This window comes from Peromyscus maniculatus, chromosome 2 (assembly GCF_049852395.1).
Source record: "Peromyscus maniculatus bairdii isolate BWxNUB_F1_BW_parent chromosome 2, HU_Pman_BW_mat_3.1, whole genome shotgun sequence".
Classification (NCBI taxonomy): domain Eukaryota; kingdom Metazoa; phylum Chordata; class Mammalia; order Rodentia; family Cricetidae; genus Peromyscus; species Peromyscus maniculatus.
The window spans coordinates 135023073-135044856 of NC_134853.1; the positions used below are offsets into that span (position 1 = coordinate 135023073).

At 45.8% G+C, this 21784-nt stretch overlaps 2 protein-coding genes across 5 annotated transcripts in view; one reads left to right on the plus strand and one right to left on the minus strand.

The window, feature by feature from the left end:
- Pomgnt1 (protein O-linked mannose N-acetylglucosaminyltransferase 1 (beta 1,2-)) overlaps positions 1-21784 on the plus strand; it is a 41812-nt gene that overhangs the window by 4165 nt on the left and 15863 nt on the right. For 2 of the 4 annotated variants that reach the window (XM_042271637.2, XM_016005128.3), the window contains exon 2: positions 21115-21227. The gene's annotated coding sequence lies outside the window, so the exon portion shown is untranslated. Of the gene's footprint in view, positions 1-21114; positions 21228-21428; positions 21683-21784 lie in introns of those variants that run through there. The other 2 variants (XM_076564837.1, XM_076564838.1) reach the window with 2 other exon arrangements.
- On the minus strand, positions 8158-21590 carry Lurap1 (leucine rich adaptor protein 1). Its single transcript, XM_006986586.4, has 2 exons — positions 21393-21590; positions 8158-13236 (listed from the first exon to the last, which is right to left on the minus strand). Exons 1-2 carry the CDS (start codon positions 21588-21590, stop codon positions 12715-12717), a joined length of 720 nt encoding a protein of 239 aa, XP_006986648.1. The 3' UTR covers positions 8158-12714.

Consider the following 21784-nt stretch of genomic DNA (forward strand, 5'->3'; position numbering starts at 1 on the left):
TGCTGTCTACAAGGCCCAAACTAGCAGACTTGATATAAACTCACTTCAAAGGGGTGCCATAGCCTGTGCTCCACCCTCTTTCTTGCTTCCTGCCTCTAGCCTGGAAATCTGAGAGCCTAGCTATAGCCTCCTGCTGTGAGCCTCCTCACAAGGTAGAAGAGGAGGGTCTCCAGGCCCTGGAGAGACCGCTCTGTGGTTAAGAGCACTTGCTACTCTTGCAGTGGAACCAGGTTCAGCTCCCAACACCCACATGGCAGCTCAAAAGCATCTGTAACTCCAGTTGTAGGGGTGCCCGGCACTCACATGGTATACAGGTATACATTCAGACAAGCACTCATATACATAAAAATAAAATCTTGGAAAAAAGAGGCTCCCTCCTCTGCCCTGTTGCTCGGATTCTGTTCAGAGACCCCACCATTTCTCTGGTGCTGAGGCCTGAACTCTCCTCTACCATGCTATTGTCCCTCTGACTATGGTGTTGTTAATCCCAGTGATTCGAGGAGAAAGACCACTGACCCATATCATCATGACCAAATTAATTAAAGCAAGCAATTAATTAAAGCAAAATTGTTTGCTTATTTGTTTGTATGTGTGTGTGTGTGTGTTTGCTTCCCGCCCTCCCCCCCCCCCCAGGGTTTCTCTGTGTAGCTTTGTGCCTTTCCTGAATCTCACTCTGTAGACCAGGCTGGCCTCGAACTCACAAAGATCCGCCTGGCTCTACCTCCCGAATGCTGGGATTAAAGGCATGCGCCACCACCGCCCCACAGTGTGTGTTTGCTTTTAATTCATGTACTGTCTCTTCCTAAAAGCAGGGTTCAAGAGGTCAGCCTTGGATGTGAGGAAGACAAGGTTTTTATAGCTTAGGGGTAGGGGGTTTCCAAATGGGGGATTTGATAGGCAAAATAGGCAGGGTTCAAGAGCAGAACATAAGCATAACAAGTTAGTCATAATGACCCCCTGAAACAAAGGCATGGTCACAAGGAGGTCGTAACAAGGTAGTCATAACAACCTTTTGAAATAAAGATAGGGTTGCAAATGGTTATAATAACTTTTTTAAACAAAGACATGGTTGCCATTCTCTGGAACAGGCAGCACAGAACCATTTGTAGTTAAGGTTACAGGTGGGGCATAGTCTAATTCTTGAAAAACAGGTTTAATCATAAACAGGAATGAGCCTAGTTTGTCTTTACTATAAGATGGCTTTTAAGCCTAAGATGGAGGCAGGCTGGTTCATCAGTGTTAATAACTCTTCTAATAAATTCCTTAGGGACTGGAGAGATGGCTCAGCACTGAAGAGCACTGACTGCTCTTCCAGAGGACCTCGGTTTGATTCCCAGCACCCACATGACAATGGACAGCTGTCTATAACTACAGTTCCAAGAGATCTGAACTCTTCTGGTTTCCTCAGGGACCAGGCATGCACATAGTACATAGTCATACATTCATGCAGGCAAACACACATAAAATAATTTTTTAAAAATTCAAATAAACTCCTTAGTCTCCAGTAGTCTGTCTGGCGTCTCTTTGAGTCCTGTCCTCCCTTTCCTTCCATCCACACCACATTCAGAACCTCCTTCCACTATGTGGGTCCTGGGGATCAAACTTGGACTTAGCAGCAAGTCCCTTTACCTGCCTTTATCTTGTCATCCTGGATTGTTTCTTTTTCAGTGTTGAGTTTTGAATATTCTTGTGTGTGTGCAGGTACACTTATATGTGTAGGTGTGTAGGCAAATGTGTGTACAGGTGTCTGGAAGGCAGAGGACAACACTGGTTTGTAGCAGGCTTTCATTTGGGCCACTAACCAGCTCCCAAATCATGACATGGAGACTTCTTATTAGTTAGACTGCTCAGCATTAGCTTATGCTCATTTCTGGTTCAGCTTTTTATTAGACCAATCAGGTGCCTGAGGCAGGTAAGATAAAACAGCAACACATCTTCACATAGTTAAACAAATGCTGTAACAAATAAAACATCTGCGGATCAGAGGGCAGAACCAGTCACTAGATTAGACATAGAGGCTAGACAATGGTGGCACACACGCCTTTAATCCTATAACTCAGGAGGCAGAGATCTGTCTGGATCTCTGTTGAGTTCAAGGCCACACTGGAAACAGCCAAGCAGTGGTGGCATACACCTTTAATCCCAGCACTTGAGATCTTTGCTTGGGAAGAACACATCTTTAATCCCAGGAAGGGATGGCAGGAAGCAGAAAGGTATATAAGGTGTGAGAACCAGGAACTAGAGGCTTTTAAGCAGTTCAGCTAAGACCCTTTTGGGTAAGGACTCAGAGGCTTTCAGTCTGAGGAAACAGAATCAGCTGAGGAGTTGGCAAGGTGAGGTTGGCTGTGATTTGTTCTGTTTCTCTGATCTTTCAGCTTTTACCCCAATATCTGGCTCTGAATTTTTTATTAAAAAGACCATTTAAGATTCATGTTACAAAATGCAATTTAAATGAATGCAGCATAAACAAATGTAACACACCTTTATATAGTTAAAGTAATATTCCACAACATAAACAAATGTAACACATCTTTAGGTAGTTAAAGTCATATTCCACAACATTCTCCCCTTTTTGTCTAAATAAAAAAGAAAAGTTTTAAGTTTAATATAATAAAACTATATACAATAAGAACAATTATCAGGTAACAATTACATTTATAATATCCAATCCATTTGTATTTGACAAATTCAGAGAAAATACTCCATTATTTATCCCATCTTGGTGAGTCCAAAGTTTTGTACCTAATTTACCTTCTCTTATAATTAAGGGAAACTAACTTTAACTATCTGGTCTTCAACTCCATCAAAGACCCCAGAAGGTTATTTTATTACCTGAATAAAAAGGAAGTGCAGTGCAAGACACTTCCAAAACTATAGAAATGACAGAGACATCTGACTGCCTGGACAGTCACCCAAGGTTCCTCTGCAACATTAGGGCACCCATCTTCTGCCTACAGGTCTAGAATATCTGGTAGGCTTTTCTATGAAGCAGGATATTTGATAGACTATTCTCCCTTGTTTTGGCAAAGTTCAGCAGGTGCTTTCCTTTGTGTCCTGCATGTCCGGTTTGGACAGTATACTGTCAGCAGTCGAGGCAAGGACAGTTTCATGTCCAAATGGCTAGCTTTGCCACATTAAAAGCAAACTCCATATGGAGGTTCTTTGATGCCCATCATCCTTTCTGAAGTAAATTGGTGCTGCCAGGAGCAGATGTGTCTCACTGTCATGAAAAGCCTTAGGTTATTAAACATCTTAAATTTCATATTCTGTAGGTCTCTGAAACATTTGAAGTGCATCTATCTAAAATATATCTTTTTAACCTTGAAAATATACCTAATATGACAAGTTTAATTACTAGAGATGACTACTAACCCACATTTCTTAATTATACATAATATTTTTAAATGAACTGCATAAGCACAACACCTCAAACAAAAGTAGAAACGTACATATAGTATAACAAAATAACTTTAAATTTGTATCAATATATCAAAATCCATACCAATGTAAAATATTTGAGGTTAATAGTTGTCTTTTTATCCTATATGCCTATATCCCCACTAAATGATGACAAACATCCATAACCCACCGAATGACCAAAAACCACCACCCCACCTCTAGGGAATGTGGGTGTTGTGTTCTCTAGACTGCTTCCTATTGCCTGAGGGAGACAGCATCTTTAGGGGACCCTGAAAAAATTGACACAATAGTCAAGTCCTGGGAAAACTAGTTGTAACATTTGTTGTCCAATCTCTGAACTGTTGCCATGCAGAGGGATCAGTATATACGGAACCTGTCTTATGGTTTTTCTTGGTTTATTTCTTTATGTCTGTAACTAAGATTTTCAGGAGGTCTCCCCCATCAAACCTGATGTCTATTAACCTTGAAGGAATCCACAGCCTTTTGTTTCCTATGGAAACAAAAGCATAACCTCTTCCCCAACACATTATCTGAATTCCATTTGAAAGTTAAAGTATTTCTAAAGTATCTAGGCTGGTTTAATTCAGCAATCCCTTTTACAGTCTCATGTCTCTCAGCAGCTGTCAGCATTCAAAAAATTCAAAGTCAACACAACACTGTACAGGACCCAGACTCCCTGTGTATTTCCCATCTTTATGTAGCTTTTTTCTTTTCTTTTTTTTTGGGGGGTGGGGCGTGGTTCCAGACAGGGTTTCTCTGTAGCTTTGGAGCCTGTCCTGGACTAGCTCTGTAGACCAGGCTGGCCTCGAACTCACAAAAATCCACCTGCCTCTGCTTCCCGAGTGCTGGGATTACAGGCATGTGCCGCCACCACCACCTGGCTTGTGTAGCTTTTTTCTTATGTATCACTTTGTTCTCTCTTTAAAGACTCTACTGATTATTTTTAAACTATTTTTTCCTATGACTGTCTAACTCATTTTTTTTTTCCTTAAGCCTACGTACTTTTTTTTTTGTTTTTGTTTTTGTTTTTGTTTTTGTTTTGTTTTTTGAGACAGGGTTTCTCTGTGTAGCTTTGCACCTTTCCTGAATCTTGCTCTGTAGACCAGGCTGGCCTCGAACTCACAGAGATCCACCTGCCTCTGCCTCCCGAGTGCTGGGATTAAATGGGTGTGCCACCACCGCCCGGCCTGCCTACGCACATTTTTAAACATACTGTAACCTGTTTAGAAGTTTTTTCCCATCTGGACCCGTCTTTACTGAGTGTCTCTAGCCTTTTCTGATCTCATGAACCAGATCTTAAACTGCTAAACAGTTTTGTGCTGGCAGCTTGCTCCACCCTGCTCAGGTCTATGAAAGCCAAGCTTTACAACCCTTGAGCCTGGCTGAGAGCTACACTCAACTGGAAGCTGTTTCTAACCGCCCCAGCTCTAGGAAGCTGGTACCTGCACTGTGGCAGGCATTTTTACCTAGCTTTTTGTTTCTATTTAATGTGCTTCTCAAGTGCTCACTGTATGGCAGAGTCTATTAAAGGAGGTATATCCATTTTGTTTTGTTTTGTTTTTCAACTTTCTTAGGCCTTATGTGGAAATTTGGGCCCCACATTGGAATGCCAAATGTAACAGGCTTTCTTTTGGGTCACCAACCAGTCCCAAATCATAACACAGAGACTTCTTTTTTTTTTTTAAAGATTTATTTATTTATTATGTATACAGAAGAGGGTGCCAGATCTCATTACAGATGGTTGTGAGCCACCATGTGGGTGCTGGGAATTGAACTCAGGACCTCTGGAAGACCAGTTGGTACTCTTAACCACTGAGCCATCTCTCCAGCCCTGAGAATTCTTATTACTTATGAATGCACAACCTTAGTTTATGTTCATTTCTGGCTTGCTTCTTTTCTTTAACTTAAATTAACCTGTTTCTCTTCATCTTTGTTTTACCTTGGGGCTTTTTACCTTTCTTTCATTCTGTATGTCCTACTCTGTGTCTGGCTGACTGGTAGCTGCCTGGCTGGCTAGTCCCAGGAATCTTTCTCCTCCTCCCTCTCTTTCTCCCTCAGTCTCTCCTCTCATTATCTTTTCTCTGGAGCCGAGATTCCTATTTATTCTCTCTACCTGCCAGCCCCACCTATCCCTCTGCTGCCTAGCTATTGGCCATTCAGCTTTTTATTAGACCAAGCAGGTGCCCTTAAGTGGGCAAGGTAAAACAGCAAGACATCTTCACATAGTTAAACAAATGCAGCATAAACAAATGTAACACACCTTTACATAGTTAAAATAATATTCTGCAACACTGGGTATTGGTCATCATGCGCTGCCCCCCTTGCGTTTTGAGATAGGGTCTCTCATTGGCCTGGAACTCACCAGGGACACTAGTGAGACTGGCCCGTGAGCCAGAGGCTTACCTGCTTCACCCTCCCTTAGTGCTAGCCATCACACCTAGCTTTTTATGTAGATTCTAAGGATTAAACCCAGGTCCTCTGGGCAGGTGAGATGATTCAGTGAGTAAAGGCGTGTGCTATGAATCCGGACTATCTGAGTCCCCAGGACCGACATGGTGAAAGGAAAAATCCAACTCCTCCAGCTGTGCTCTGACTTACACATGCACTATATAGTACATGCATCCCTACCCCTGATGAATATACTAAGGTCTTCAAAAAAGAAAAAGTAAGTTGGTTGGTAGGTGTATAAGAATTCATTACTCTATTTCCTCTACTTTTTCTTCATTATTTTACTTCTGGAGACAGTCTCATGTAGCCCAGGCTGGCCTCAAACTTACTTGTATAGCCAAGAATGACTTGCACTTCTGATCTTCCTGTCTCTGTCCCCCAAACACTGTCATTACACAGTGCACCACCACACTTCTGATCTTCCTGTCTCCGTCCCCCAAATGCTGTCATTACAGAGTGCACCACCACACTTTGGATCTTCCTGTCTCTATCCCCAAACACTGTCATTACAGAGTGCACCACCACACTTCTGATCTTCCTGTCTCAGTCCCCAAACGCTGTCATTACAGAGTGCACCACCACACTTTGGATCTTTCTGTCTCAGTCCCCAAACGCTGTCATTACAGAGTGCACCACCACACTTCTGATCTTCCTGTCTCTGTCCCCCAAACGCTGTCATTACACAGTGCACCACCACACCTTGCTCTACTTTACCTCCTGGCCTCATACGTGTCATGTGAGCACCCTGCCGGGCACCTGAGCTACATTCCCAGTCCTATTTTGATATTGTTATAAGATTTTTTTAAGTTTTTTTTTTTTTTTTTTTTTTTTTTTTAGGGTTGGAAAAATGGCTCAGTGACTAAGAACACTTCCTGCCTTTTCAGAGGGCCAGGGATCAGTTCCCAGGACCCATATAGGACAGCTCACCATATCTCCAGTTATTCTAACCACCATGCCACCTGCATACACATGTTGCACATACATACAGTTATGGTGATATTTTATTTGTACTAAAATGTGATTTTAATTGTATGTTAATAAATGAAGTTGCCTGGGGGTCAGAGCTATTAGAGCCATAGCAAAAGCTGGGCGTTGGTGGTGCACGCCTTTAATCCCAGCACTTGGTAGGCAGAGCTTTCTTCTTTGCATTGGTTCTGTGATTCTTATTTAATAAGACGGTTGGTTACATCTACATACAGTCACATATGTGTACACATAAAATAATTTTACTTTTGCCAGGCAGTGGTGGCACATGCCTTCAATTCCAGCACTTAGGAGGCAGAGAAACAGGCAGATCTCTGTGAGTTCAAGGCCAGCCTTGTCTACAAAGTGAGTTCTAGGACAGCCAGGGCTGTTACACAGAGAACCCTGTCTCAAAACAAATTTGTTTGTTTGTTTTTGAGACAGGGTTTCTCTGTGTAGTTTTGGTGCCTGTCCTGGATCTCGCTCTGTAAACCAAGCTGGCCTCGAACACACAGAGATCCACCTAGCTCTGCCTCCCGAGTGCTGGGATTAAAGGTGTGTGCCTTCATTGCCCAGCTCAAAACAAAATTTTCCTTTATTCTTTTTACTTATGTGTAGTTGTGTGTGCTTGTACGTGGGTCTGTGAATGTGAGTGTACTTGAGTGCAGGCATCTGATCCCCTGGAGCTGGAGTTACAGGTGATTATGAACTGCTGGATGTGCTTAAGAACCAAACCTGGGTCCTGTGGAAGAGCAGCAAGTGCTCTTAACCACTGAGCCAGCTCTTTAAAAGAGAGAATAGCTGGAAAGTGGTGGCGCACACCTTTAATCCCAGCACTCATGAGTCATAGGCAGGCTGATCTCTGTGAATTTGAGGCCAGCCTGGTCTACAGAGCAAGTTCCAGGATAGCCAGAGCTACACAGAGAAACTCTGTCTCAAAAAAAAAAAAAAAAAAAAAAAAAAAACAGAGAGAGAGAAAGACAGTAAACTAAAAGAAAATAATGGAACACCATTACTATTTCAAATATGACTTGGAAAACTAGGCATGGAATCCTAGTCTCAGGAGTCTGAGGCAGGAGGATCCTTGAGTTCCAGGCTAATCTGGACTACAACGTGAGACCCTGTTTGGGTTTTGTTTATTTTTGTAATGCCAGGTATAGTGGTGTAGGCCAATAATCCCAGTGCTTGGAAGATGGAGGCAAGATCAGGAGTTTAGGGTAAGCCTTAGCTACACAGTGAGTTGAAAGCCAGTCTGGGCTATGTGAAACTCTGCTCAACAAAAAAAGGGGAGTGGGGGGGAGGTGGGGAATGGAAGACACATAAGCATTTGTCTTATCATTCTGGTATAAACTTTATTTCAGGGCAACTAAATGTTCATATTAAGTTTTTCTGTACAGATTTAGAGCTAATAAATAAAAATGTACTAATAGTGCCGGAAAAATAATAGTTTTTTAATCCCAGTGAATCTCAGTGGATGGTAAAATAACTTGGTAAAAAGTTGGTGGGAAAGTTTGCGGTACAGGAATCAGGGTATCACCATCTGAAACTGGAAGAAGTGTGGGGCCTGACCTGGGCAGGGAGGAGGAGAGCTGTCCAACCAGGAATATCTGTGCTCTGTGGAATTAGTGAAAAATAGGTCTTATAATGTGTTAAGTCACTGAAGTATGAGAGCAAGTCATGATAGAAGTTAGTTTACTATCAAAGTATACCATATATACATATTAAAACATGTAAAAGCCCACAATCATACATATACACACATGCACAAACACATACTCGTATATATTTAAAGATACATTTTCAAACATATATTGACACATTTGAGTGTATGCCTATGCCCAAGAGAAGATTGAGATGAGGAATCAGGAACTAAAAAAAAGAAAAAAACTGGATCTAGTATCAACAATAATTAATCACTAAGGAATAAAAAAACATTTAAAAAGGAGACGTGTGTGTGTGTGTGTGTGTGTGTGTGTGTGTGTGTGTGTGTGTGTGTGCGCCCTCACTTCCCAGGGAGAGCCTGGGTTAGTCTGCTGGGAGTGTAATTACCTCTGCCTGGAGAAGAAGGAGCACACAGTGGTACTGGAAAGGAGAAATTGTCAGGGAGCCAGCCTGCAGAAACCCTCCGCCTTGGTCACAAGACTACAGGCTTTTAAAAGCCTGAGGATTTTCACCCAAGTCAGACTCCTTTTCTGAGGCTGGCCTCAAACTTGCAACCTGCCTTCCCCGGCCCCCTGAGGGCTAGGATTGCCAGCATGTACCAGCATGCCCAGCCTAACTGGTTTTTAAGCCACTAGAGTTTGTGGTAATCCGTTACATCATCAACAGCAAACCAATACACTGCCTGATCTCCTAGGAGAATATGAAAAGAGTGACTGAGGGGGGTGAAGTAGGGAGCCATGGATTTCATGAAAGGCCTTACGACGATCACATTGGCTTTCATCTGTACCATAGCTTATTTGTTACTTATCTGAAATTAGCAATTTTCTGTCCAACAATATGTTGGTAACAATGGGTTGTTTATAGGATTAAGAAACAATGTTTTAAAATCTTTAAGTATAAACCAGGTTTATTTTCTTTTTATACATTACATTTCCTTGTGGGCTCATACACATTCATTATCTTTGAATGTGTAATTGAATACCCAGCATGTACCGGGCACCATACCCACAATGAGCTTGTGTTCACTGTAACCCCAAATATTTCTAACTGAAACTGCCACTCAGCTTCCATTCAGCCTAAGGTTTAGCCTCACCACCACTACCACCACCACTCCCAGCTCCCTCCAAATACACACCGGAACACCTGACCTCTCCCATGGTCTCTCATGTTTTCTGGACAGATGGATTCAGTCTGGCCAGACCCATCTTCCCCTCCCAGGTCCTGTTTCCCCAGCTACCGTCTTTGTATTAGTGAGTTCTGAGAAAAGCCTCCGCACCCTCGGAGAGCCGGTGTGCTTCCTCTGCTCAGACTCTCATCACCCTTGTCTCCCTGCATCTCTCAGCTCTCCCCTCTTCTCTGAGCTCCCAAACAGCTCCTCCCATAATCATAAAAGTCCACACTCAGGACAGCCGAGCCTCACCCAGGCAGCCTAGAGGCATGTAGGAAGGTCAAGGGATACATTTTCTGTGGCTCTAGGACTCCTCAGGTGATGAAATGGGGTCTAAAAGTATTAAGACAGTATGCCCAAAGCCAAGTGTGGTGGCTCACACTTGTTAATTCCAGCACTCAGGAAGCTGAGGCAGAAGGATTGCTCACATGTTCCAGGCCAGCTATGTAGCTAAAGATGACTTTGAACTCCACCTGTCAAGTGCTGGGATTACAGGCCAGGTGTGTGCCATCATACCCAGGTAGGTCTCAAATCTTACAATGAGGAAAATAGTTTTCAATTCCTTTGCATTGGCGTATTGACGGGGCAGTGTGACTAAGATGGAGCTGTGGGTTTGCAGAGAGGTAGTAGGTTCTCTAACATAGCCATTGCTACAGTTTCACAACAGGTAGAACTGGGCAAACCTATGCCATTTCTCAGTGCAATGAGGGGGCTGATCTCCTGAAAGGCTAGGCTGAATTACGTTTAAACTTGGAGATTTCACCCAGCAGCTCCAGTAATGTTGCATAATGGCCACAAGGGGGCAGGCAACCTCTTCAGCCCCTACGTTTATAGCTCAGAAAAGGAATACAACAGCTTCAAAGAGGAAAGGTGGCTGGGAGTCCAAGGAACACCACAGATGGCTCCGAGTGGGGACTGGGGCAGGGCATCTGAAATTCCAGTCTGAGGAAAAGAAAGCAGGAGTCCCAGAGCTGTGGGGCTCGGTAAGCAGAGGTCTGAGTCCAGAGCTATGGGCACGGTAAGCAGAGGTCTGATTCCAGAGCTATGGGGCACGGTAAGGAAACTGAGGTCGCTGTAGAAATAGACCACTTTGAGAACAGGGGAGAAGGGGGTCTATAGGAGAGCCAGAGGCTGAACTGCTGTAGGATTTGGGGCTTGCAAAACTACTGAGGCCTTGGGGCTGGGGAGATAGGGCAGTAGACACAATCAACTTGGCTGCCTTCCCTTCCCCAGCATGGAATTCTGAAAAGCAGAAAATGGCTGTTTTGGGGAATACTCCTCCAACTCAGGAGGGTCCCTTGAACAAAGATCACCATTTCTCCTCCAGTAATCCAATTTCAGGGCCCTGGAAAGACAGGACAGTTACCTGGGACTCAAGGGTTAATCTCCAAGAAGTCACTCAGGTTTCTTTGTTTTTGTTTTGTTGGTTTTGGTTTTAGTTTTTGGAGACAGGGTTTCTCTGTGTAGCTTTGCACCTGTCCTAGAACTTGCTCTGTAGACCAGACTAGTCTCAAACTCACAGAGATCCAATTGCCTCTGCCTCCCAAGTGCTGGGATTAAAGGCATAGGCCACCACCAGCTGGCTCTTTGATTGTTTTTTGAGACTGGGTCTCACTATGTATATAGCCTTGTCTGGCCTGGAACTCATAGAGATCCACCTGCCTCTGCCTCCTGAGTGCAGGGCTTATTTGTTTAGGTATTAACCATAGCCTTTGTGGTCTCCTTCTCTGGGCCTGCCTCTTCCCTGAGCCCCAGAAGGGCAGTTTCCCTGGATTTCTTCTCTGGTGTAATTAGCTAGGGCCCTGGGATCCAAACCTACAGCCCTCCCAATTATCCCTCAAGTTAGGAGTCACGGGCTTGCCCTGAAGGACTTTCCATCTCTTCCCCCTGATGAGACCCAGGGACCACAGGACCTGTCTTTTCCTGCCACACTCCCACACCTAGCTCAGACAAGGGACTTCCTTGTGTCTCAACTTCAGAAAGGTATTCTTATGACCAAATGGTGGAAGGCTGGCCAGGAAGAGGGAAGGGTGAGCACAGAGTCAGAGAGGACAAGATCATCCCACCATCTGAGAGTGTCCCCAGAACTCTGAGAACTCACTCTCCTTATTTCCAAACAACAGTGGGATGAGAGGCACATAAAAATGCAGAGGCCTAAAGAGGGAACTGAGAAGACACTCAAGCTGAACTCCTGGCAGACAGATTTGGAAGCAGGAAACAGGGATGGGGCAGGCCAGGACCAGGGCCAGATAGGGGTCTGCAGTCAAGTGAGCCAAGCAGATTTGAGAGCCGAGGTGAAGGCCTCTGAGTTTCTCCCTCAATTAAAGAGTATCATCACAGCACCAAACAGGGATGTAGCCACAGAAGTGAGATCCTTGGGAAAAAAAATGAAAACATCATGTTTGAAAAGTAAGAACTTGAGAAAATTATGACAGACATCTGCAGGAAGAGCGATGTGTTCCCTCTCGTAAAGGCAATGGCAAACAACAGGGACCCAAATACCCTCTATGCAGACCTATCACACACCAACCGGAACTGTACAGAGGAAGCACTCTTGGTGTATCATAAAAGGAAATCACATCACTCAGCAGGCAGGAAAGGGTTGGTCTCCCAACTCCAAAGGCATCTAGAAGGGCCAATCCATGGAAGTTTGGCCCCGAATGCCCCTCCTCAATTCTCCATTTTTTGTAAGAGGCATCCCAGGCTCCCAGGCTTTGGATGAGGTGATTATTCCCCCATCTCTTCTTCAGCGATGTCCTAGAGGCCCTAGATTTCATAAAACTTCACCTTACCAGGGAGGGGCATGGAGATACCCTTACATCAGGAGCTACAGACTAGGTCTCTAGAGTCAATATCTCTATGGAAATAGCTCTAGGGACCCAATAATTGAGGGATAAATGCAGAGGCTCCCCAGGGACCGGAGAGAGAAGCCAGATTTCTGTGGTAAGTGATTTCAGTATAGCTTCTGTCTAGTCGGAGGTTGGGGGGAAAATTGAGGGAGGCTTGGGCCAAAAGTTGAATGAGCCACAAAGCACGAAAAGGTAAAAAGGCTTTTACAAGAAGGTCACATCATCCTGGCACTGTCCCCAGTACCAATGAGCCTCAACGCCCTGCTTGGCATTGCCATCCTCTGATAGCTCAGGTGGTCCACCTTGAAGCCCATCTCCTGGGAGATTCCATGTCGCTGTTAAGCTCCCTAGCGTGGTGGATGTCATGTCCACCTCAGTCCTGGCCCTATCTTCACTGGGTATAACCTTTGCCCAGTCAATCTCAGGACAGGAAGGCCCAGGGGGTCCTTGTTCATCCAGCTCTCTGGGAGCCACAGTGTCCAAGAAACTGCCGATAGAGACACTGTCTAGCCGGTCGGTTGAGCTGGTATCTGGCAGGCTGTCCCAGCTTCCCCGCCTTGAGCGGCCTGGGCTTCCACCTGTCAGGCTATATTGACTGCTGGTGAGGCTGCTACAATGGCTGGTCAGTGTTCCCCGCTCCTCCAGCAGCCAACGAACTGCCTCAATACCCTCGTTCAAGGTCACCAGCTGCTGCAGGATCTTCACATCAATAGCTCGAAGGTAAGCCTGAAGAAGTGAGAAAAGGAATTAGTTCCAGGTTCTAGGCTATGAGTTTCTCAAACCTTGTAGTCCAGCCAGCCATGCTTCACTTTTTAAAAACATAGACAGACAGGCGGTGGTGGCACACGCCTTTAATCCCAGCACTTGGGAGGCAGAGGCAGACGAATCTCTGTGAGTTCAAGGCCAGCCTGGTCTACAGAGCTAGTTCTAGGACAGCCAGGCCAGGGCTACACAGAAAAATGCTGTCTCAAAAACAAACAAACAAACAAACAAAACAACAACAACAACAAATTATTCACTTTACAGCATGGGAGCAAGGATTTTGAAATGTGGTCCACTGTGTATTTTCTACAGTGGGGTCTTAGTAGATGTTAAATATTAAAATATGTGACTAGGGGACTGCACATGTGGCTCAGTGGAGTGAACACTTGCTAGGAGGCACTAAGCCCTGGGTTCCCTAGCACCCAATAAACTAGGTGTGGTGATGCACATTTGTAATCCAGGCACTTAGGAGATGGAAGCAGGAGGGTCAGAAGTTCAAGGTCATTCTCAGCTGTGTCAGCAGTTCAAGGTTAGCCTGAGCTTCATGAGACCCTGTTTCAAAATTAATGAAATAAAATAAGACAAGACTTGTGGAATATTCTTTTACACTGTGTGAATATATATCACTGTGATTGGGTTAATAAAGAAGCTGACTGGCCAATAGCTGGACAGGTAGAGGCTAGGTGGGACTTGAGACAAAAGAAGAGCATGAAGAAGGAGAGTAGTATCAGAATTGAGAGGAGACTCAGAGAGAAGGAGATGAACTTGCTGTGCTGAGAAAAGGTACCAAGCCATGTGGCAAAGCCTAGATAAGAAATATGGGTTAGTTTAAAATGTAAGAGTTAGCTGGTAACAAGCCTGAGCTGTTGGCCGATCATTTATAATTAATAATTAGTCTCTGAATGGTTATGGAGTGGCTGCTGAGACACAGAGAAACTCCACCTACAAAGACTGGTTGTGATGGCTTATGCCTATAACTCTAGCACTTAAGAAGCTGAGGAAACACTTGGGAGGCAAAGACAGGCAGATCTCTGAGTTCAAGGCCAGCCTGGTCAATAGTTTTCCAGGATAGCCAGGGCTACACAGTGAAAACCTCAAAACAAAACAAAACAAAAATCAAAGAAGCAGACAAAAAAGGCTAAGGTAGGAGGAACAAGAATTTGAGGCCAGGGACTAGAGAGATGCCTCATTAGTTGTTTGCTGCTCTCGCAGAGGACTGGAGTTTGGTTCCAGTGCTCATATGAAGTGGCTTACAACTTCCTATAAACTACAGCTCCCAAAAAATCCAGTTCCCTCTTCGGACCTTTATAGGCACAAACATGCATATGCATATAAATAAAAATAATAAACACTTTCAAAACTTTAAAGGAGTTTGAGGCTAGCGTGAGATCTCTTTTAAAAAACTAACAAATCCAGGCCGAGCCCCACGTAGCATACCTTTAATCACAGTACTTTCAAAGCAGAGGCAGGCAGATCTTTGTGAGTTCGAGACCAGCCTGATCAACATAGGGAGTTCTAGGATAGCCAGAGCTACATAGTGAGACCCTGTCTCAAAAAAAAAAAAAAAAAAAAAAAAGAAAAAAGAAAAAAGAAAAAAAAAACTAACAGCCGGGCGGTGGTGGCACACGCCTTTAATCCCAGCACTCAGGAGGCAGAGCCAGGTGGATCTCTGTGAGTTCGAGGACAGCCTGGGCTACCAAGTGAGTTCCAGGAAAGGCACAAAGCTACACAGGGAAACCCTGTCTCGAAAAACTAACAAATCCAGAGTTAGGGTTAATGCAGAGTACCTGCCTAGCAACACACACACACATACACAAATCCAAAACCCATTCTGACTGGGCTTCAAATTTCCTATTCAAGGTAAACTGTTGGGAGATATTTGATCACACTGTGAACCCTGAATTTGCATTTGCATTGATTTAAATAAAAGCAACCTTGGGTCAGGAGACTGAGTTAGCAACTAGTTGACAGAGGGCATCCGGGAGAGATATAGGAAGCAGTAGGGAGGGATTTGGAGTGCCACAGCTTTTGGGGGGTTGGCAGAGCAGAAGCACAGGTCTTTCCGAGATGCCAGCAGGGAAAGATTAGCTAGTTGTGACCCAGCCTCTCTGAGCTAGGTTTTCACCCCAGCCTTTGAATCTTAAGTTTGATTTATAAATAGAATGATAGAGATTTAATTAAGGTTTAGCGGCAGCAACAGCTAGTGCCTGCGGGAACAGAATCCCCACCAGGCTGTGGTCTGAGCCGCCAGGCGGCTGCTAGAGAAGCAGGCTGTGGAGTCGCATTTGCTGGCTGAAACAGCAGTAGATTAGGGCCCAGCCACTGTGCGGAGTTAAAGCAACAGTCAAGTATTAAATCAATCCAGACTCCCCAGTATGACTTAGAAACCAAAGGCTGCCTAGTAAGGTGTCAGCTGGGAAACAGTGGCCAAAAGGAGATGATGGGCTGTGAGGAAGCAAGAGGGCACACTACCTTGGTTCCCTGTTCCCTAAAGACTGGTGACAAGGCCCAAGGGAAGAAGGGCTAGGCAGAGCTCGGGGTCAGAATCCCAATGGCTGGGCATTTGGGGCCTTCAGTCTCCCGGAAGTTAAGTGTGACCTACAATGTTATCTCCAGGGTCCCTCCCAGCTCAAGTGTACTGAGTTAACCTTTCTCAAGCACAAGTCTGAACCTGCCCCTGAGCTTTGCAGTGTTCAGAGAGAATAAACAGAGCAGCAGCTGCATTCAAAAGCCTGTTATAATATGACCCTTGTCCATCTCTCTAGCCTCAAGTCTAGACACTTCTTTGTGAATCAAGACCTTGCCACAACATTGGTTGTTATTGTTTTTGTTTTGTTTGGTTTTTGAGGCAGGTTTCACTATATACCCCTGGCTGGCCTGGAACTCAATATGTATGTCAGGTTGGCCTCAAACTCAGAGGGATCTGTTGGCCCCTGCCTCCTGAGTTCTGGGATTAAAGGAGTGTGCCACTGTACCCGGTACATTATTGCTTTTACGTTTAGTTTTTTTTTTTTTTTAACTTTTTTGGGTTTTGTTGTTGTTGTTGTAGTTTTGGTTTTTTTTTTAAGATTTTATTTATTTATTATGTATATAGCATGTATGACTGCAGGCCAGAAGAGGGCACAAGATCTGATTACGGATGGTTGTGAGCCACTATGTGGTTGCTGGGAATTGAACTCAGGACCTCTGGAAGAGCAGTCAGTGCTCTTAACCTCTGATCTTAACCTCTGAGCCATCTCTCCAGCCCCTGTTTTTGTTTTTTTTTTTTTTTTTTTTAAGACAGGGTTTCTCTGTGTAGTTTTGGTGCCTGTTCTGGATCTCACTCTGTAGACCAGGCTGGCCTCGAACTCACAGAGATCCTCTGGCTCTGCCTCCCGAGTGCTGGGATTAAAGGTGTATGCCACCACTGCCTGACTGATGTTTATTTACTTTAACTTTTTTTTTTTTAAAGATTTATTTATTTATTATGTACACAGCATGTATGCCTGCATGCCAGAAGAGGGCATCAGATCTCATTACAGATGGTTGTGAGCCACCATGTGGTTGCTGGGAATTGAACTCGGGACCTCTGGAAGAGCAGCCAGTGCTCTTATCCTCTGAGCCATCTCTCCAGCCCCTATTTACTTTAACTTTTAACCACATTAATACATTCATATAGAAATGGGCCTGGTGGCACAGGTTTGTAATCCCAGCTACTGAAGAGGTAGGGGCAGGATTGCAAATTCAGGGACATCCCAGACAACTGTTTTGTCTCAAAATAAAAGAAGGACGTGGAAGGCCAGCAAGATGGCTTAGCAGGTAAGAGCACTTGCCTCTGCCTTCCCAGTGCTAGGACTAAAGATGTGTGCCACAATGCATGGCTTCACTTCTTCTCGAAGAAGACCAGGGTTCGGTTCCCAGCACCCACGTGGTAGCTCATAACAATCCTTAACTCCAGTTCCAGGGGATATGAAGCCCTCTTGTGATCTGTGCAGGCACCAGTCATGCATGCGATCCACATGTATACATAAACAGGCAAAACACTCAAAACACAGAAAAAAGGTAATAAATCTGTAATTTAAAAAAAAATTTCCTGTGGCAAATGGTAGAGAAAACAATTGCTACTGAGAACTGTTGAGTATCTGCAGGGCTATAACCCAAACCTAGATGAGAAACATGAGCTAAGACGGGTTAGGCTGGACTTGACCCGTGGGGAGACGCATTCCAGCTGGAGGATGTACTGTCCTCCAGCTCTGAGTGGGGAACACCTGATACCACATCAGCTCTTCTGGGAGGCAGGCCCTCTTTCCAGCATTTTTCCTCTTGAATTTCTAATCCTGCTGCTTCACCTCTAGTGTGCTGAGATTACAGCCATGCCGCACCACACCCAGCTTTATGTGGTGCTCAGGATTCAAGTCAGGGCTTTATGCATAAGGCAAGTAAACACTCTACAGCTGAGCACGTCCCTGGCCCCCAACAGCATTTCTCTTCCTGTACAAGCTTCAGTCTGTCTCCTCCTTCCGTACCCCAGGTCATCAGCTCCCTGAGAGCAGGTCCTGACCAACTCATTTCAGGTTTTCTGCCCAGGGTTGCACAGAACACCTTTCGTTCCGTTCTGTGCTTCTCAAGAAGCTGAGTTGTACTGGGTTGCTTAGGAAACCAACCCGAGCACCAGATTCTTTAATCCTGCGGCAGTGGGATTCCCTGACTATGACAGCACCATCCTCCCAAGAATAGAAGCAAAAGGCTTCCTCACCAGAAAAAGAAACACTCATTTCATACCATCTCTTTGGAAACAGAGCAGAAGATAAATAGAGGCCACCCAGTGCTTTTCCCTGGAGGCTCCCTTCCCTTCCCCATATGTAGATTAGATTCTGCCCAGCCCAGGTGTCCTGGGCAGGGCTCCCTCTTTGCTCAACCCAAATCAGGCCTCAGGTTAAAAGCCTGAAGACCAGTTTCTAGATCCCTGGTAATGTCGGGATTAACTATGGTCACTAAAATAAAAGTTCTTAACAGTTGTCTAGTTCCACAATCACTCCCTTGTTTCCTTTGTCAAAGGACAAAAAGAACCATAAGAACACGGAAGAGACAGGACCCTCCTTCAGACCAGAGAACACATCACAAGTGGAGACAAAATCTGAATTCATGTCTTGCCCCATTCCTTGCCTCATGCTTTCTCACAAACTGCTCTGCGGAGGTGGCTTCTCATAGCAACAGCTCTTTGGGTGGACAGGGAGGTCGTCCTTGCTTGCCATTCCCACACATCCACCAGACTGGCTCTTCACTCAACTTCAGACTTGGGAAACAAAGCAAGAGTAGGAAGCCCAAAGTAGGCTGACCTTGGCCTGAAGGGCAAGCCTCTGCTCCTCCACGAGGAGAGCAGAGAGAGAGGGACAGCTGAAGGGCGGGCCTTAGAGGGCTTTGGTCAGTTCTGCCTTCCTGGCCCCAGATCTCCTGCCCTGCCTTTGTGCTTCTAATCCAGCAGTTAGAGCAGAGTACCAGAAGAAACCAGTGCTATCCTGGCCGGAGGAAGGGAAAGGGTCCTGACATGGACCTTCTTCTGCCTCTAAAACACTGTTCATGGGAAGCCTCAGACCCCAGGTCAGATAGGCCAAAAGTTATAAGAGTTGAAAGCAGAAGTTAAATGTACTCCCCTAAAGTTTATAAAGAACAAGAGTCAGAGGTTAGGCCCGCCTCCAAGCAAGCCCACAGACATTTGAAACTTTTCTCCTTTCAATGGCATGAAATGTGCTTAAAGTATCGGGCACAAAGCAGGTTTTCATGATAAATGTGGTCAAGTGATCTGGGCTCAAATCTTGACTTTACTTTTGGAGGGTTTGTGGGCAACTGCTTACATTCATGGATAAAATAGCACTTTTCTAGCTGAGCGTGAAGGGGAGAGCATGCAGGAGTAGGTACAGCTCATCTGCAGAGCACTCACCTAGGGTGTGCAAAGCCCAGGTTCAGCATCTCAGAGGGGAAAAATGCCACCAGAGAGACGGCTTAGCAGTCAGGAGCATTTGTTCTTGCAGAGGATCCGGGTTAGGTTCCCAGAACCCACACAGTGGCTCACAACCATCCCTAACTCCAGTTCCAAGGGATTTGATGCTCTCCAACCTCCACGGGCAACAGGCATGCATGTGGTACACACACATTCACACAGGCAAAATATTCCTACACATAAAGTTTCTTAAAATTCTATTAAAAAGAAAAATACGGGCTGGAGAGATGGCTCAGCGGTTAAGAGCACTGACTGTTCTTCCAGAGGTCCTGAGTTCAATTCCCAGCAACCACATGGTGGCTCACAACCATCTGTAATGAGATCTGGCACCCTCTTCTGGCATGTAGGCAGAACACCGTATACATAATAAATCTTTAAAAAAAGAAAAAGAGCCGGGCGTTGGTGGCGCACGCCTTTAATCCCAGCACTCGGGAGGCGGAGGCAGGCGGATCTCTGTGAGTTCGAGGCCAGCCTGGGCTACCAAGTGAGCTCCAGGAAAGGCGCAAAGCTACACAGAGAAACCCTGTCTCGAAAAACCAAAAAAATAAAAAAAATAAAAAAAAGAAAAAATAAAAAAAGAAAAAGAGCCGGGCGGTGGTGGCGCACGCCTTTAATCCCAGCACTCGGGAGGCAGAGCCAGGCGGATCTCTGTGAGTTCGAGGCCAGCCTGGGCTACCAAGTGAGTTCCAGGAAAGGCGCAAAGCTACACAGAGAAACCCTGTCTCGAAAAACCAAAAAAAAAAAAAAAAAAAAAAGAAAAGAGAAAAATACCATGTATCATGCCGGACATTGATACATGACTTATATTCTCAGTATAATTTAATTTCTAGCTGGGTATGGCGGCATACGCTCATAATCCCAGCCAGCACTCAGGAGACAAGAGGAATATGTGTTTGGGGCCCAGCCTGAGCTACAATAGTGAGCCCATGTCTCAAAACAAAACAACTTAGTTTTCAAAGGACAAACTAGGTAGGCTCTCCTCTCTATGCCTGAGCAGTATGTACAATGAGGCAAACCTGGCCTCTTTCAGAGATAAGTACAGTCACAGCCCTGCTCTGGAGAACTTGGCATGCAACTACAACCATCAAGGCCAAGCACACACTTGGCATTCATACCCTGCCCCCAGGGATCCTCTCTGACCACGCATCCCAGGAGGCTCAGCATAGAATGAGAGCCCTGGGCTGGCCTTGGAGGTCTCTCCCTTCCACCCTTCCAGATCTGCTTGACCTAAGGTTGGGCACACAGTGGGACCCCAGGAAGACTTATTAACTGGAGCAGTCACTGTGGGCTTCTGGTTCTGAGCCCACGCGTACCTGGCAATTCCTCAGTTCTCCAGAACTGGCTGCAACGTGGTGGCAGGTGTAATTCATCTGTTTCACCGGAACCAGGGCCCTGTGGGGCCCGGCTGCCCTTTTGGCTCAGAATCTAGACCAACAGCTCCAGGGAAGGCGGGGTGCTGCTGTTTCCTTCTCCCCAAGAAGATTCAGGTGAGACCCTGGGAGTCTGACTCCCCGGTGAAGGGCCAGCTCGGACTGTGTTGGTACTCTGTCTCTGTTAAGGTCTTAGAATGTTTAATACCATGACGGTGGGATGCTTACAAAGGGGACATGTTTTAGTGTACCCCTAATGCAGGCAGTTTCAGCAAGTATTACCTCACCAAAGCGCTTTCCCCCGCCCCCCTGAATCCTGACTTGAACACCCTGGGGCCTTAGGAAGAAACCTTTCCCCAGTTTGTCGGAGAAGTGGGTAGAAAACCCACTTCTCCTTATAATGGTGTATGAGCAAATTGGTGGCCCCGGGTGCCGATGGGAAGAATTTGCTCTGAACTAAGTTTTTGTTGTTTTTTTTTTTTTACTGCTTAGCCTCCTTCCTCCGGATTATTGGGCAGGGAAAAGTTCCAAGAGCTGTGCCTCCTACTTCCAGTTCTCAGGATCTATCAACCCTTCACTCACCCTTGGGAGTGAGAGGTCATGAGGTAATGAGACATCACTTCTCTTCACTTTCATCCCAGGGCATATGGATTGATCTGGGAGGGACCCTCCTCGGCAGACTAACTCCGGGAACCTGAGCCTGTCCCTACAAGCGGCCTTATGCTGAGGACCCCGTCCCTGTCCCCGTGGCCTGTAGCACCCACACTCACCAGCTCCATCCTCAAGGCCATAATCTTGTCCCCCAGGCCGTGGCCGGTGCTGGGCGCCCCCGAGAGCAGCAGGTCCCCAGAGGTCCCCATCTCCCACTCGCCTCGAAGCCCGCGGAGCAGCCCTTCGGGGGTCTTCCTGCCCACCTTGCCCTCCACGTCTCGCAAGTCAGGCGCCTGAGACTCCGCGGTCCCCTCCATATGGGCCCAAGCCACAGCAAGGCTGGGCGACCAGACGCAGAGGTCCAGTTCCCTAGGGTCCTCCCTTCTCTGCTGCGAACGGAGCGAAACCGGTGGGTCCCCGCCTGCGCCGCGCTGGGGGCAGGAGGAGGGCGCCGTAACGCTCAGAAAAGCCGCGCAGTCGGGTAGAGAAAAATACCGAGTGTTGCGCACAC

Bases quoted from the DNA above. Each gene is read 5' to 3' on its own strand.
- Lurap1 (XM_006986586.4), bottom strand. From the start codon at position 21,590: ATGGAGGGGACCGCGGAGTCTCAGGCGCCTGACTTGCGAGACGTGGAG. The intron at 13,237-21,392 runs GTGAGTGTGGGT...TCACTTCTTCAG, and splicing joins TGGCCTTGAGGATGGAGCTG to GCTTACCTTCGAGCTATTGA.